General features: G+C 37.5%; 1 protein-coding gene across 1 annotated transcript; it reads left to right on the forward strand.

Moving 5' to 3' along the window:
- The first annotated feature begins 1,389 nt into the window (after positions 1–1,389).
- oaz2a (ornithine decarboxylase antizyme 2a) lies at positions 1,390–17,816 on the forward strand. Its single transcript, XM_087797945.1, has 5 exons — positions 1,390–1,639; positions 10,428–10,576; positions 13,745–13,917; positions 15,213–15,298; positions 16,475–17,816. Exons 2-5 carry the CDS (start codon positions 10,469–10,471, stop codon positions 16,603–16,605), a joined length of 498 nt encoding a protein of 165 aa, XP_087654071.1. The 5' UTR covers positions 1,390–1,639; positions 10,428–10,468; the 3' UTR covers positions 16,606–17,816.
- The last annotated feature ends 568 nt before the right edge of the window (positions 17,817–18,384 follow it).

Here is an 18,384-nt window from a genome sequence, read left to right on the forward strand (position 1 = left end):
AGTAAGGAATTAACTTAAAATGCCATGAATGTATATTTTTGCTATGAAAACACGTCTCTCGTCCAAAGTTTTTCATCATGATTTCACCTCTTTTTTTTTTCTCTCCAAACTTTTAACTTTGCTTTCAAAATCCTCGGATCATTCTTCACGACCACCATGACTGGACTGTATACTATTGATATGATACTTACTCTTATTAGATTAACAGTCACTTATTGAACCGTTATCAACTGAACAACCCTGTCATCACAGGTTAGTAAAAGGAAATAAAGAAATAATTTGAGATTAACTTTCATGAAAACACGTTTTTCTCGACAGACCCCTTGGTAGATGAAAATACCACGAGAGAAGTAATTCATTATTAACAATATTGTCTCTTTTAAAGTAAAAACAAACACAAATCTTCAAGTTTTAATTACAATTATTATTTTAAAGCTGTTTTATACTTTCAGACATGAAATTTAAAGATCATTCATCCTCATTACTTGAAAATAATTCTCTGTAACTGAGATTATGTTCCCTATTCTAAAAGTAGCAGCATGTTCACACTTTAATCATCAAAGTATTTTAGAACCAATAACGACAACATTTGTACTACATAAGATTCTTTTATTACTGGTGGAATCTATGTACACAAATAAAAAAGAATTAAGAGCTGATGTTTGGACATATTTTGTTTTGAAAACGAATGAAAGCAGTTACGACTGAGGACAAGAGGATACAGTAAGTCCAGGAGCTTTTACAGCTGATGTTTGGACATATTTTGGTTTGAAAAACAAATTAAATCAGTAACAACTTCGTCAAGAGTCATGTGGTCTGTAAATACTACAACACCAGAGTCAAGTACTGGACAATACTACAAATATATCCCCGTTACTACAGTATCAAAATATATTGTATCGTCGCCCCTATATCTTGATATGTAGCGTATCACCAGATTCGCAATTCAATAGAATTTGTTTAATCACAAGTATTTTAGAACCAATAACGACAACATTTGTACTACATGAGATTATTTTATTACTGGTGGAATCTATCTACACAAATCAAAAAGAATTAAGAGCATCCTAATAACCCAAAATGCAGTCCTTACAACAAAGAAGATGTTCGATGTTCGAAGTCTTTACACAAAAAAATCCTTAGCTTCGAAAATAATACTCCAAATGTATTTATATTTAATAATGAATTATCTTGTAATATTTATAAATATTACCACGTTAATAAATGTTTAATAAAATATATATGTTTTTTATTATTATTTAACTCTAATCCAACTAACTAACTAATCCAGACTTTTCAGTTTCCGCTCCGAGTTGGTGCGCTACCCATGATGCACCGCGCTGCTATATAAACCCCACACTGAGGGAGAGCTCGCGAGTCTGTCCGGAGTCTCAGCCCGGGGACGAGCTTTATGTCCGCGCGTGACCGCGTCAGTGAACGGGAATAGAACCCGCTGTTCAGTTCGTTTTTAGTTCATTTTTAGTTCATTTTAGTTCCGTTTCGTTCAGTTACATCTTTCTCCCTATAGTTGACGTGAAACTTCGCTTCTTCGGTTCGTTTAAAAGTGACTCTGAGGAGGTTTTTCTGCAGAAAATCTTCAAGGTTTCCTGGAAGCGGTGATGTTGAACTCTGAGGAAAGGTAGGAAGAAGTTTTTAAACATAAATACTTTGTCACTTTTAAAAGAAATACCTTCATTACTCACTCTTTTAATGTGTTTTATCTTATGTAAGAAGTCTTTCTATTATTAACAGAACATTCAAAACATGGTTTCTCGAGTGTAAATATTGATTATTTTTGTTTTTTTTCCCCTGGAAAACGTATATAAATATACGTAAAGTGTTTAAAGAATCTGATAAATATGTTGTATCTTATTGACTTGAGTGCAGTTTTACCCAGAACATTTATTTTACATCAAGAATTAAAGTGTTTGTTTTTTTTGCGTGTATTCGAACAGTACTTGTATAAGTAGATTAAGTTGTAGGATAAGTATAAGTAGTATAAGTAGAATAAGTATAATTAGTAGTAGTAGTATAATTATAATTATAATTAGTATAAGAATAAGTAGTAGTATAATTATAATTAGTATAAGTATAATTAGTATAAGTAGTAGTATAAGTATATCTTTTTTTTAATTTTTTTTTTTTTACTTGAGCGCCTAACTTTAAAGTTTAGAAATATTAAAGGTCCATAAGGATGGAATGCGTGTATTAGAACAGTATGTGATGTAAATATATATATATTTAAAAAATGTTCCCAGTGTCACTAATTATTAAAGTGCTAATAACAATTCAGAAACTTGAGATTTTTGCTAATATATCAATTTTAACACCTTTTCTTTTCAAATTGGATTAAGTTTATTGAATATTGTTTTGATTGTTTAAGCGCTTTGTGACCCTGGTCTGGAAAAGCACTATATAAATACAAATTACTTACTTACTTACTTGTTTTTTTCACACTCTAAACTAGACTGATCGAATTTTCATTCAAATGTGATTAAGTTAATATTATATTTATTATTATCAGGAAATACTTGGATGATATATATTTTTTCTTTTACACTTTAAACTGAAAAGATGGAACTTTCGTTCACTTCTGAACTGAGGATCCAACAATTGTGTCGTAGAATCTTTGACTCGTTCTCGTGAGATGTTTCGTTGACCCTCGTCTTCCCACGACCCCCTTGCTGTCGTGACCCCTGACCTCTCCGGCATCCTTCCAATAAGAAGTGATTTTGAAATGGTTGTTTTGACATCCATGACGACAACACAGAACACAAACACTGGCGTGTGAACACAGGATGATTTGACTTTAAAACCCGAGGCCTCAGATACTAGAACTGGAATCTACTTGCAGTGCCCCGAGATATTGTTGTTTCCGTTTTGTTGGCGTGTGTCACTTTGTGCGTGTATTTACTTGCTTTTGTATGACTCTCTGAACACAGATTGTGTTTTTTCATGTTGGTGTTTTTCCTCGTGCACCTTTAGCAGTTTGTTGTGGAATTGCCTAATATTAATACTATTACTATATTATTTGTAACTACTTGGGGTGTAATAAAATATCAATACAATGATGTATCACAAAACACTTTTTCATTATTGTCCTGCAAGTCCGGGGGGATGACTGAGGATGAGAGGATACAGTCGACTCCAGCAGCTTTTAAAGATGTTTGGACATATTTTGGTTTGAAAACAAAAATGAAAGCCGTTACTACTGAGGACGAGAGGATACGGTCACCTTCAGCAGCTTTTAAAGCTGATGTTTGGACATATTTTGGTTTGAAAAAAAATGAAAGAAGTTACGACTGAGGATGAGAGGATACAGTGAGTCCAGCAGCTTTTAAAACTGATGTCTGGACATATTTTGTTTTGAAAACAAATGAAAGCAGTTACGACTGAGGACGAGAGGATACATTCGACTCCAGCAGCTTTCAAAGCTGATGTTTGGACATATTTTGTTTTGAACACAAATGAAAGCAGTCAAGAGTCATGTGGTCTGTAAATACTACAACACCAGAGTCAAGTACTGGACAATACTACACATATATACTTGTTACTACACTATCACAACACCAGAGTCAAGTACTGGACAATACTACACATGTATCCTTTATACTACGCTATCACAACACCAGAGTCAAGTACTCGACTATACTACACATATATACTTGTTATTACACTATCAAAACACCAGAGCCAAGTACTGGACAATACTACACATATCCTTGTTACTACAGTATCACAACACCAGAGTCAAGTACTGGACAATACTACACATATATACTTGTTACTACACTATCACAGCACCAGAGTCAAGTACTGGACAATACTACACATATATACTTGTTACTACGCTATCACAACACCAGAGTCAAGTACTCGACAATACTACACATATATACTTGTTATTACACTATCAAAACACCAGAGCCAAGTACTGGACAATACTACACATATATACTTGTTACTACGCTATCACAACACCAGAGTCAAGTACGCGACAATACTACACATATATACTTGTTATGACACTATCAAAACACCAGAGCCAAGTACTGGACAATACTACACATATATACTTGTTACTACACTATCAAAACACCAGAGTCAAGTACTGGACAATACTACACACATCCTTGTTACTACACTATCACAAGACCAGATTCAAGTACTGGACAATACTACAAATATATCCCTGTTACTACAGTATCACAATATATTGTATCATCGCCCCTGTATTGTGATACGTAGCGTATATCACCATATTCGCAATTCAATAGAATTTAATAGACTATAAAATATATTAGCTGAAGCATTTCCATCATTGTTGTTTATTGTAGTTTGGTGCAAAAAAAATGAAACAACAAAAGCAGATGTTTCCCTTATCTGTGTTAATACTTATTTATTTTTTAATTTTCCATTAAACGGTTGGTTATTTCTTCCAGGAAAGGCTCTTTGGAAGTTAGTTGCTACAAGTTCTCCTCGTGATAATAGCCGGACGAGCTTGTGCAAGTACGAGTCCTGGCAAATATTAGTCTGGACTTGTTGTGGTTCCGTCAGCAGAAGGCATCAACTGACCTATATGTGGCTGCTTACGTAAGGTCCTGCTGCTTCTCATAACAGCCTCGCTGACTAGAAAGAAGTGAAGCCAAAAACGACGAGTTCACTCGCACTCTTACCTAACCTCCAGTGTCTGACTGTAACCACTGACAGATGGTGTCGGCAGCTGTGAGCCTTTCCACCCCGTTAATAAAAACAACTCAATATATTGCTGAATAAATGCACATCCATAGAAGTCACAGTCATGAACCCTGGAGGTCACATCACACGGTAATCAGGTCAACACCACGTGCTCCGCTTGTTGTGATAAGAGAACTGGAAAAATGCAATATGACCATTAAAATCAGGAAAAAATCATGTGTAAAATGTATTTGTCTTGTACCTAAAGATACCTTTATAGTAAGTAAGTAATTTGTATTTATAAAGCGCTTTTCCTGACCAGGGTCACAAAGTGCTTAAATAATCAAAACGATATTCAATAAAGTATAATGTCACATATAATAAAAGGATTAAAAAAAAAAAGTATAACAATTTAAAAACTATTATATCTATACAATGTGATTAGAGCTGCATGATATTGGAAATATTTGCGATATTCGATATTGGTGTCTTGGATTGCGATATCGATATTAATGCGATATTTTTTCCGTAAAATGTAGTCGAGCGCAGGAGCGAGTACTGTAGTGGAGGTCCGGGGGTTTAGAGAAGGAAAACGATTCGATATTTTCCTTTCGTTTATTGCAACACTTCTGTGTCGACATGATGGTAGAAAAATATCTCTTCTAACGCTCAGTCTCGCAGGATTTGCATCGGTTTCCCGCCAAACTACGGACATCAGAGAGGAGCCGCCGGCGCGTCGTGATATCACCAAATCAATAATAAATCCACCTCCTTGTACACGCACACATAACACTTTATAAATGACGCTAACAACTTAGCTCGTTAGCATACGGTGAAGACGCACACATAACACTTTATAAATGACGCTAAAAACTTAGCTCGTTAGCATACGGTGAAGACGCACACATAACACTTTATAAATGACGCTAACAACTTAGCTCGTTAGCATACGGTGAAGACGCACACATAACACTTTATAAATGACGCTAACAACTTAGCTCGTTAGCATACGGTGAAGACGGACAGGTTTACACTTTTCTTACAATATGTTCCTTTAACAAAGGAGGTTGAAAGAGACGAGTGACTGGATCACTAGTGTTTGACTAGATCATAAGTTAGTATTACTTCCGTGGATATACAGAACAAGAGCTGTCGCCATAGCAACTGAGCCTAGCAAGCTGCGCCGCACAGTTCACAGACAGACGGAGACGTAAACAACAACGAGACATAGAAGTACAAATTGACAACTTTACAGAACGTGACACTGATTGGCCAAAGTGTGCATTTAAGAAATTATTGATTTATACAATAAAAAATGTATAAATTGGATCAGATCACTGATGGAAGGTCTGACCATGAATAGATCTGAAAGTAAGAACCAGAATTTTAAAATGATCCTGAAAGAAACTGGCAACCAGTGAAGAGTTTGAAGGAGAAATGTGAGTTCTTCTACTAGAGCAGCCAGTGAAGAGTTTGAAGGAGAAATGTGAGTTCTTCTACTAGAGCGGCTCAGAATTCTGGCTGCAGAGTTTTGTATGAACTGCAGGCGAAACACATCCTTCTTGTTTAGACATGAAAACAAACTGTTGCAAAATACTTATTATTAGAATAATTAGTGCAAATTCTTTCAAATCGAATACACATCATATGGTACGATAAGATAAAATGTACTTTGATTGTTTGGTTTGAATCGTGCATTTGTCCTGACGTCAAGACTATCAGATCAAAGAGTTTATTTTTATGAAATGGTTGCTTGTCTATCAACCCTCAACAGTTCCAGACCTGTCAGAGGAACACACAGTACAGACAAACACACTTGTCATAACACCTCCACACCCAATTTAAAAAAAAAAAGAAAAAGAAATCAACCAGACATGACACCTGCTCAAATATTCTCCACACCTTCTTGTGGCGCTTCAGGTTCTGAACAATGACTTTTCCCGACACTTTAAAGTCAGCTTTTCTTTTTTTCTGAGTCTGAGCTCCTGCCCTTAAGGCTAATCCGTGACCTGGTCCGGGCCGCTTGAGTGTCGACGACAGACGAGAGGGTCTTCTTTCAAAACAAGCTGCCGGTTCGTTCAAGGACGTCCTGTCCTGGAGGACGAGTGGAGAGAGAGAGACGGACTCGCTCGTAGGAGGAAACCTGGTCTTGGATGAAGACCAACGTGATTTGTCTTATTTCGTGAAGGTTTCTAAATATTGATGCAGTCACTCTCCGATAACTAGTGACCTTTCTGTGTGGGTTTACTCCGGACACTCCGGTTTCCTCCCACAGTCCAGAAACATACAGAGGTTGATTGAGAACTTGGGAGAAATTGTCTGTAGGTATGAGTGTGTGTGTGAATGGTTGTCCGTCTTTGTGTGTCCTGTGACGGACTGGCCTCCTGTCCAGGGTGTCCCCTGCCTCTTGCCTGATTTAAAAACTGGGATAGGCTACTGCCCCCCCTCCTTAGGTGTAACATGGGATAGAAAATGAACAAATGAATGAATGTGTTTATCTTGAGAAGGAATATAAAATAATGAACTTAATACCCCTTTTATGTATATATTTTTTACTTTTATAATTATTCTTTGATTGTTTGTTAGTTTCTCTGACAATAATGTGCATTTATTTTATTTTAAGTTTATTTAGTTTTTACCTGAAGTGTCTGGAAATGGTTGAATATTCAAACAAACCTACAAATACTACAGTGAAATTAAATGTAAAACTGCTTCACAGCAAGAAGGTTGTTGATTCGCTTCCAGGTCGAGCCAACTTGTGACCTTTCTGTGTAGTTAGTATGTTCTCCCCGTGTTGTGTGGGTTTACTCCGGACACTCCGGTTTCCTCCCACAGTCCAAAAACATACAGAGGTTGATTGAGAACTTGCGGAAATTGTCCGTGGGTATGAGTGTGTGTGTGAATGGTTGTCTGTCTTTGTGTGTCCTGAGACAGACTGTCCAGGGTGTCCCCTGCCTCTCGCCCTATGAAACTGGGATAGACTCCAGTCTCCACACGACCCTGGTAAAGGATAAAACGGTAGAAAATGAATGAAAATGTTAAAGCAGCAATATTTTTTTTCTCCAATTTTGTTTTGAATTGTCGAAAAAGAACCATTTTCTGTTTTTGTAAAATAACATGCGTTCCTGATATAAAACCTATAATATTTGCTTGTTTTTATGGCTCAAACAGATTTCTCGGTGAGTTTTCATTCGGGTCCTCAAGTCTTAAGAAGTGTGTTTAAACTCTAAAGGTCGGCGACCCCTGCACCGTGGGATCTAAACGGTTAAAGGGGGTCTCCATCCATCTGGACGATATCGTCGTATGAAGTCGCGTCGGCGTCGCCTCGGCGCTACAGTTTGGATGCGAGCGAGACCTCGCCGTGGATCGGGTCACGATGTGCTTTGGCAGACGCTCTCGTCACTGACCCGACGCAGGCCAACGCTTCTCCGGCTGAGAATGTCGTCTTGCGAGAGTAACCGGAGATGTTTTCTCAGCTGACCGGGCGCTCTATTTACAGGAGGTGTTTACAGGTCACGCGCTTGTTTACAAGTGTCCTCCAGATAACGAGGGGTACAGGGGGGGGGGGGTGGCCCCTCGACACAAAAAAATCGTCCGGATCGGATTTTTGAATCGAGAAAATGTGTCGGGCGAAGAAGGTGGAAGTGGAAGATATTCGGCGTCACCTGACACGACAGCTGAAAGTAGGCCAGCGACGGGCGTACATGCAGCAGACGGACCTGCTGGACCGGATCCGTGGGGCGTCTCTCTAGCGCTTGTTTGTGAAACGACAAACTGGAAGCACCAGGAGCCAGAGAGACAACTGACATTAGTGACGGTGAATGATTGCAGGTTTTTTAGGTTCAAAAGCTCATGATGTACAGTTGACACTGTATGTATTACCTTAAAGAATGTGTATCTTTGTGTAGTATTGCAGGCTTTTCCCTGATTCTATGAGACTCCTGTGTTTGTCTCGGTGTTGTCTTGACCTTTTAAGTATTTATTTTATCGGGTATTGTTTTAATTGTTTAAGCAAAATGTTACCCTGGTATAGAAAAGCTCTCTACAAATATTACCTACGTACTTATATTCTTGAAGTACCCTCTCAGTTTTTCTCACAGCAGTCGACAGATACTTGTGGTTACTTTACTTTGACTTTGTTTTAATTCTTCTCATGTTGGCCCTCCTGGAGATTCCATCATGTTACTAGAAAAGCTCTCTATAAATATAAATTACTTACAACCCACATTTCCAGACCATCTGAATTGGAGCCTCGTCGTCTACATTTAAGAATAAAAACTTTGTATAACTATATAAGCCGCATCCTTTAATAGGTCGCATTTTACAGAAAGATGGTTGATAGTTGGGTGAATATTGGCAATAATCTGGCAATATGATACAATATATTTCACTCTATAGTTATACTGTAGTAACAAGTATTTGTAGTATTGTCCAGTACTTGACTCTGGTGTTGTAATAGTGTAGTAACAAGGATATATGTGTAGTATTGTCCAGTACTTGACTCTGGTGTTGTAATAGTGTAGTAACAAGTATATATGTGTAGTATTGTGGAGTACTTGACTCTGGTGTTGTGATAGTGTAGTAACAAGTATATATGTGTAGTATTGTGGAGTACTTGACTCTGGTGTTGTGATAGTGTAGTAACAAGGATATATGTGTAGTATTGTCCAGTACTTGACTCTGGTGTTGTGATAGTGTAGTAACAAGAATATATGTGTAGTATTGTCCAGTACTTGACTCTGGTGTTGTGATAGTGTAGTAACAAGTATACATGTGTAGTATTGTGGAGTACTTGACTCTGGTGTTGTGATAGTGTAGTAACAAGTATACATGTGTAGTATTGTGGAGTACTTGACTCTGGTGTTATGATAGTGTAGTAACAAGTATATATGTGTAGTATTGTCCAGTACTTGACTCTGATGTTGTGATAGTGTAGTAACAAGAATAAATGTGTAGTATTGTCCAGTACTTGACTCTGATGTTGTGATAGTGTAGTAACAAGTATATATGTGTAGTATTGTCCAGTACTTGACTCTGGTGTTGTGATAGTGTAGTAACAAGTATATATGTGTAGTATTGTCCAGTACTTGACTCTGGTGTTGTAGTATTTACAGACCACATGACTCTTGACGAAGTCGTAACTGCTTTCATTTGTTTTCAAATCAAAAAATGTCCAAACATCAGCTGCTGAAGTCACTGTATCCTCTCGTCCTCAGTCACCGATGTGATCTCGTGGGATTTCTTTGTTCTTGTAGCTGCAGAGAATGAAATATAAACCAGTAATTAAACAACTGTTATAAAACGAGATATGGTTTGACGGCTAAAAAAAAAAAGAATTCAAAAGATAAAAAAAAAAGGTTTAGTATCGTTAAAAAGGTCCAGCGATATATCGATGAATGTAGTATCTCACACTACTAGTCCAGACAGTAATTAATAATTAATTTATTGACTACAAGACGTCAGTAAAATGGCTTCATTAACAATTAATAAATAATAAGAGACGACCAGAACCTCCCTTCCGTCGAGTGAAGAATAAATGTTGTCTTTAAACATAGTGTCGTCATCCATCGTGACGCCAAATATCGTATCTTATCATCTGTTACTTTCTTTTGAAATGATTCCATAAATCAATCATTTCTCCGTGTCTTGAGATTCTTCTTCATTGAGTTGATGTTTCACTCGAGTCTCTTTCGATTGTTGTGAGTCGACACTCAAGTGCTGTCTTGTGTTTCCTTGTTTTGCTGCTGCAGCTCCTGGTTAACTGGGTCCCTGGTGAGCAGCTCCACCCCTCATGCTCCGGGGCCTCTGTGGTGCTCCTGATGCCCCTCACCCACAGCTGAAGATCCCGTGTGGGCGAGGGACGGTTAGGGATCACTCTCTCGGGGTGCTGGTGCATCAGGTGAGCACACACACATGAACATAGACACACACACACACACACACACACACACACACACACACACATGAACATAGACACACACACACACACACACACATGAACATAGACACACACACACACACACACACACACATACATGAACATAGACACACACACACACACACACACACACACATGAACATAGACACACACATGAACATAGACACACACATGAACATAGACACACACACACACACACACACACACACACACATGAACATAGACACACACACACACACACACACACACACACACACACACACACATGAACATAGACACACACATGAACATAGACACACACATGAACATTGACACGCACATGAACATAGACACACACATGAACATAGACACACACATGAACATAGACACGCACATGAACATAGACACACACATGAACATAGACACACACATGAACATAGACACACACACACACACATGAACATAGACACACACATGAACATGGACACACACATGAACATAGACACACACACACACACACACACACACACACACACACACACACACACATGAACATAGACACACACATGAACATAGACACACACATGAACATAGACACACACACACACACATAGACACACACACACATGAACATAGAGGCACACACACACATGAACATAGACGCACACACACATGAACATAGACGCACACACATGAACATAGACGCACACACACATGAACATAGACGCACACACACATGAACATAGACACACACACACATGAACATAGACGCATACACACATGAACATAGACACACACACACACATGAACGTAGACACACACATGAACATAGACGCACACACACATGAACATAGACACACACACACACACACACACATGAACATAGACACACACATGAACATACACACACACACACATGAACATAGACACACACATGAACATAGACACACACACACATGAACATAGACACACACATGATACATGAACATAGACACACACATGAACATAGACACACACACACACACACACACACACACACACACACACATGAACATAGACACACGCACACACACACACACAAACACACACACACACACATGAACATGAACATAGACACACACATGAACATAGACACACACATGAACATAGACACTCACACATGAACATAGACACACACACACACACGAACATAGACACACACACGAACATAGACACACACATGAACATAGACGCACACATGAACATAGACGCACACATGAACATAGACGCACACATGAACATAGACGCACACATGAACATAGACGCACATGCAGCCCACAGACACACACACACACACACAAACAGCCCACAGACACTAAACACACAACTAAAAGTATTAACACACACACATGAACATAGACACACATGCAGCCCACAGACACACACACACACAAACGCAAAACTACAAGTATGAACACACGCATGCACATAGACACACACGCATGAACATAGACACACATGCAGCCCACAGACACAAACACACAACTAAAAGTATTAACACACATACATGCACATAGACACACATGCAGGATACGTATGCCCACAAATACACAGACAGTCTGACACACACAAATACATACATACACACACCCACAAATACAAAATACAAATACACGTATAAACACAAATGTACACACAGACACACGTACACAAAGACGCATGTATGCACACAATTATACTTGCACACTGAGATGCACACCCACACAAAGACACAGGTACATATACACATCCATTGCACACACAGAGACACACACACGGATGCACATACAAACAGTAACACAGACACATTCACACAGATACACAAACTCGTACACACATAGACACAGACACAGGGACACACACACACTTATACACACAAATACACTTTATAACCTGTACACACACAGACACGTGTACACAAAGAAACACAAACACACACAGACACACAAACGGAGACACACAAATATTAGTGATGTATAAATCAATCACACGAGTGTCTCTGCTCAGAGTCTAATCTCTTCATGAGGACGTTGATCAGATTACAGTTTGGGATCAGTTCTGATGTCATGTTCAGGTCATGTGACTCCTGTGACCTCTTTCATATGTGACCCACTGTGATAATATCACCATAACTGCAATACTTTATGTATTTATACATTGTTCTCTTTCTCTCTTTCTCTTGTTTTCTCTCTCTTTCTCCTTCTCTTTCTCTTTTTTCTCTCTTTTTTGTCTTTCTTTCTATTTTGCTTTCTCTTTTTTTCTCTTTCTATTTCTCTTTCTCTTTTTCTCTCTCTCTCTTTCACTCTCTTTCTCCTTTTCTCTCTCTCTCTTTCCCTCTCTCTTTTGCTTTCCCTTTCTCTCTCTTTTTCTCTCTCTCTTTTTCTTTCTTTGCTCTCTTTTTTCTCTCTTTCTTTTCTTCTCTCTTCTCTTTCTTTTTTCTCTTTTTTTCTCTCTCTCTCTTTCTCTTATTTATCTTCTCTTTCTTTCTCCTCTTTCTCTATTTTTCTCTTTCTTTCTCTCTCTCTGTCTTTCTCTCTCTTTTTTTCTCTCTCTCTCTTTATTTATATATATAAACATAAACATAAACAATATATGTGTCTGAAGGGGAAAAAAAGGACTAATAAAAAGTTTTTTATTTTTTATTTTATTATTAAATAAAACGTTGTACAATATTCACTTGAATAAACACTACAACTGTACACGTTAAATTCCTTGAACATTAGTACAAGAATGATATAAATATTCTGTGCTTCAGGTCAATCCGGACACATAATGTTAAATAACATGAAATCATAATAAAAATGGATACATTACTCAAATCTTTTATGTAAATTGAGAAAATACTAAGTACGTTTTTATGTAAACTTCGGCACATTTTACATAATTTTACAACAATTAATGGTGAACTCGTCTTCTTCATTCGCCACTACTTTACCCTTGTTGACTGGTTTAGCGCCCCCACAAACGGGACAGGAGAGTTGAGGTACTGACGAGTGTAAATCTGTCAATTGTGTTGTATCAAAATAGCAATAAATTACATCATTTTAAACTTTTTTAAACCTGAATGACGCGACACAACATTGTCAACATGCAGGATCCAGTCGTCCTCACACACGTTCTGCTTGGTTTCAGGACGACAAGTTGACGGTGACACAGGCGGCTCCGGAGAACGGAGACTCGTCGCTGCTTCGTTTCCACTACCAGCTGAGCGAGCGCCGCTCGGCCTCCTGGGACACGACTCTGTCGGACGACCGGCTCTTCTTGAAGATCCCTGCGGGGCCCCTGATGGAGGGCAGCAAGGAGGGGTCAGTGAGGACCATTATCATGTTTATTATGTTTTATTAACATTATTGTTGTTACTGTCAGGACCTTGATAATGTTTTGCTACAAACTATTTTTTAAAATACAAATTTTCTGCTTTTTGATCCAATTAATTATTATTGACCATAGTGTTTATTTTATGTAATACAATTAAAACAATCTAAACCTTATTTAAAAGTGTCCATCCCTCCATTTACTCTGAGAATAAGCGATTACATTTTAGCCATTATTTATTTTGATGAAATTTTGAAATAATTTTGTTTTTAAGATGAAAAGTCCATAAAAAACATGAATTTGTGTTTATTTTATTGGGCACATATTTTTTCCTTTATCAGAATTACATATGAGATTGTACCTTGATCACACCTTGTTTTTATTGTTATTCTTTAATATTTTCAAATGATTTTAATAAAATGTACATTATTTATTATCAACTTAAATTGGTTGTAGCTTGTATTTAGTAACCGAAGTATTACATGAACATGACGGAGTCAATGTATTATTATTATCATTATTATTATTGTTATTAGATTAAACCTTAGTTTCAATCTACGGATTATACAGTATACACAATTAAATATTGCAATATTTTCATGATACTTTATTGAAACAGCATTGAATCCATTAAAAAAAAGGGAATCACAATTTTCATTGATTGTGTTTCTTTCATGGTTTATATTTTAATAAAATGAAATCAATTATTCCTAATTGACATGCAAATATTCACGCCTTTAATTAATTTTTGTGTCACAATTAAGCTTCCTTTCACTGAATGGCAGCTTGAGAAACGATGAAATCCTCGGTTCGACTGAGGACGAGAGGATACAGTCAAGTCTAGCAGCTTTTAAAGCTGATGTTTGGACATATTTTGGTTTGAAAACAAATGAGAGCAGTTACTACTGAGAACGAGAGGATACAGTCGAGTCCAGCATATTTTTAAAGCTGATGTTTGGACATATTTTGGTTTGAAAAGAAATGAGATGGATGGATGGATGGATGGATGGATGGATGGATAACGACTTGGTCAAGAGTCAATACTACTAAGAGACGATTAAATATTGCAGTATATCTGGTTGTTGTTGCACCTGTGTCGTGATGCGTTGCCTAATTCTTGACTGTACACACCCCAACTACTTGTTTATCTAGACTGATCAAAGTAAATGTGTTAACACACCCAAGTTCTTGATCACTTATCTTCCTTTCATAAGAATTCAAGTGATAAAACAATGATGTTCTATTACATTTATGTCTCTCTTCCCTCCTTTTCTCTGCTCCTCAGACTCACCGCTCTGCTGGAGTTTTCCGAAGAAAAGCTGAAAGTGGGTTTTGTCTTCCTGTGGTTTCATAAAAAGAGAGAAGATCGATGTAAGTCGGTTTTTTCTCTTTAAAATCTATCCTCGTGTACAAACCTCAACAGAAACTTTGTGCAGCTCTCCTGGGAAAACATATGACCAGAGATGTGTCGATGAAGCTTCATGAAACAGTGTCATTATCTTCAGAGTCCACTAGATGGTAGTGATGTGTTGATGAAGCTTCATGAAACAGTGTCATTATCTTCAGAGTCCACTAGATGGTAGTGATGTGTTGATGAAGCTTCATGAAACGGTGTCATTATCTTCAGAGTCCACTAGATGGTAGTGATGTGTTGATGAAGCTTCATGAAACGGTGTCATTATCTTCAGAGTCCACTAGATGGTAGTGATGTGTTGATGAAGCTTCGTGAAACAGTGTCATTATCTTCAGAGTCCACTAGATGGTAGTGATGTGTTGATGAAGCTTCATGAAACGGTGTCATTATCTTCAGAGTCCACTAGATGGTAGTGATGTGTTGATGAAGCTTCATGAAACAGTGTCATTATCTTCAGAGTCCACTAGATGGTAGTGATGTGTTGATGAAGCTTCGTGAAACAGTGTCATTATCTTCAGTGTCCACTAGATGGTAGTGATGTGTTGATGAAGCTTCGTGAAACAGTGTCATTATCTTCAGAGTCCACTAGATGGTAGTGATGTGTTGATGAACCTTCATGAAGCAGTGTCATGTTGTTCAGAGTCCACTAGATGGTAGTGATGTGTTGATGAAGCTTCATGAAACACTGTCATTATTATCAGAGTCCACTAGATGGTAGTGATGTGTTGATGAAGCTTCATGAAACACTGTCATTATTATCAGAGTCCACTAGATGGTAGTGATGTGTTGATGAAGCTTCATGAAACAGTGTCATTATTTTCAGAGGCCACTAGATGGTAGTGATGTGTTGATGAAGCTTCATGAAACAGTGTCATTATCTTCAGAGTCCACTAGATGGTAGTGATGTGTCGATGAAGCTTCACAAAACACTGTCAGGTTCATTTAAAGCTCAGTAGGTGGCGCCCTCACGTTTTAACGTGGAGTTAATAGATGTTCAATGCTTTTGATTATAGAGGAGAGATAGTGACATCTAGTGGATTCTGTGAAGAAGCTTCATGAGGTTTCGTCGACACATCACTTCACATCGACCTCTGGTTTTATTGTGCGTCCACTGATGGGCTTCTTCTCCTCAGTGTCCATCATCAAGACCTTCCACTACATGGGCTTCGAGATGGTGAAGCCTGGACACCCGCTGGTACCGGACCGCTCCGATCTGGCCTTCATGGTTTACTCTCTGGACAACAGCAGCTCCGACGAGGGTTGACCTTCGTCTCCGGATCTCCAGCCCTGGACGACGGATGAGAGTGATTTCAGGATTCACTCTTCAAGGATGAAGATCGTAGACTTTCCTCTCCTGACATTTTTCCCAAGACGTTTTAAAAAAGACTTAAATGTTCCTTTGATTTGTACTGTAGACAGAGAAGCTCCTGGATCCGTGTCGTCCATCAATCAAAGATGATTGACACGTGATGGACCTGCTGGACTTTGGATTTGATTGATTGATTCCATCGTGGCTTTCATTGGATTATTTTTAAACACTTCGGAGGTAGTTTTTGTTTCTTTATTGTTCAATCGTTTAAACACTTGCTTTATAAAAGATATTATTTATCTATAACAAGTTGTTCCACTCGAAGAAAAGTTGCTTCCAGAAAAAAATAACATTATTTATTCATTAAAAAGAGAGTTTCTATGAAAAAAAACACAACATGAAAATAATCTTTTCAATTAAAGAAAAAAAATTGAAGTTGCTTAAAAAGCAAACATTTAAAACTTTTTTCACTTCAACCAAAGATGTACTTCAATTAAAAAAAAGCTCTGTTGCACTATCAAGACACAAAATATGATTTAAATCAACATTTTTAAGTGTTTGAACCCTTTAACCAAATGTTTTATTTAAAGTTTTTACTAAAGCATATTTTTATATACATATTCTATTTTGATAGCACTTTCTTTTGATTGTCAATATATTTAGTTTTAATTAAAGCAGATATTTTCTGATTGAATAATGAAGAAACGAGGATCCTCCTCCATAGCAAGCGATCCATGTTTGTCTGATTTGAGTCGGGCCTCTGGTGCTATGAAGCTGGTGTCACCGTTATTGTAGATAAAAACACATCTTTTTGGATGTGAAAAGAGGAACTTTTTCAAGAGAATATTCATTATTTCAGCTCGATCACCAAAGGGTTTCTTCAGCTGAAGAGACGACCACACCCTTGTCACTCTGGACCTGATCTTAATCCAAGCTATGAGGTGTTAGTTTTTCAATTGTAATATTAAAGATCTATTTTTCTGTAAATATATTTCTTCAATGTGTACATAATTGTTACGGATGAAACCTCACGCCCCCAGAAACTGAAAACTCTTTAGGTGCCAGAACATAAGAATATATATATATTTTTAACAATGGTGTTTATTTGTTTTTATGTTGTATATTGTTTGATTTGGATGACATTAAAAATTGGTGCGTGATAACCAGTTGAAAGTCAAATGTTTTTTTTGCATTTTCTGAATGTTTTTTTTTTTTCTTTTATGGATCACTGGGCGTCACCTCACTACGATACTAGTCATATATCAGGAGAAAAGTTCTTGGAAATCAATCAGCCTTCTTATCTACTCAAAACTGGATCTAATGTGGCAATATGATATGAAATGTTACTGTAGTAACAAGTATATATGTGTAGTATTGTCCAGTACTTGACTCTGGTGTTGTGATAGTGTAGTAACAAGTATATATGTGTAGTACTGTCGAGTACTTGACTCTGGTGTTGTGATAGTGTAGTAACACGTATATATGTGTAGTATTGTCCAGTACTTGACTCTGGTGTTGTGATAGTGTAGTAACAAGTATATATGTGTAGTATTGTCCAGTACTTGACTCTGGTGTTGTGATAGTGTAGTAACAAGTATATATGTGTAGTACTGTCGAGTACTTGACTCTGGTGTTGTGATAGTGTAGTAACAAGTATATATGTGTAGTATTGTCCAGTACTTGACTCTGGTTTTGTGATAGTGTAGTAACAAGTATATATGTGTAGTATTGTCC

Source organism: Callionymus lyra, chromosome 8 (assembly GCF_982586985.1).
Source record: "Callionymus lyra chromosome 8, fCalLyr1.hap1.1, whole genome shotgun sequence".
In the NCBI taxonomy this organism is placed as follows: Eukaryota; Metazoa; Chordata; class Actinopteri; order Syngnathiformes; family Callionymidae; genus Callionymus; species Callionymus lyra.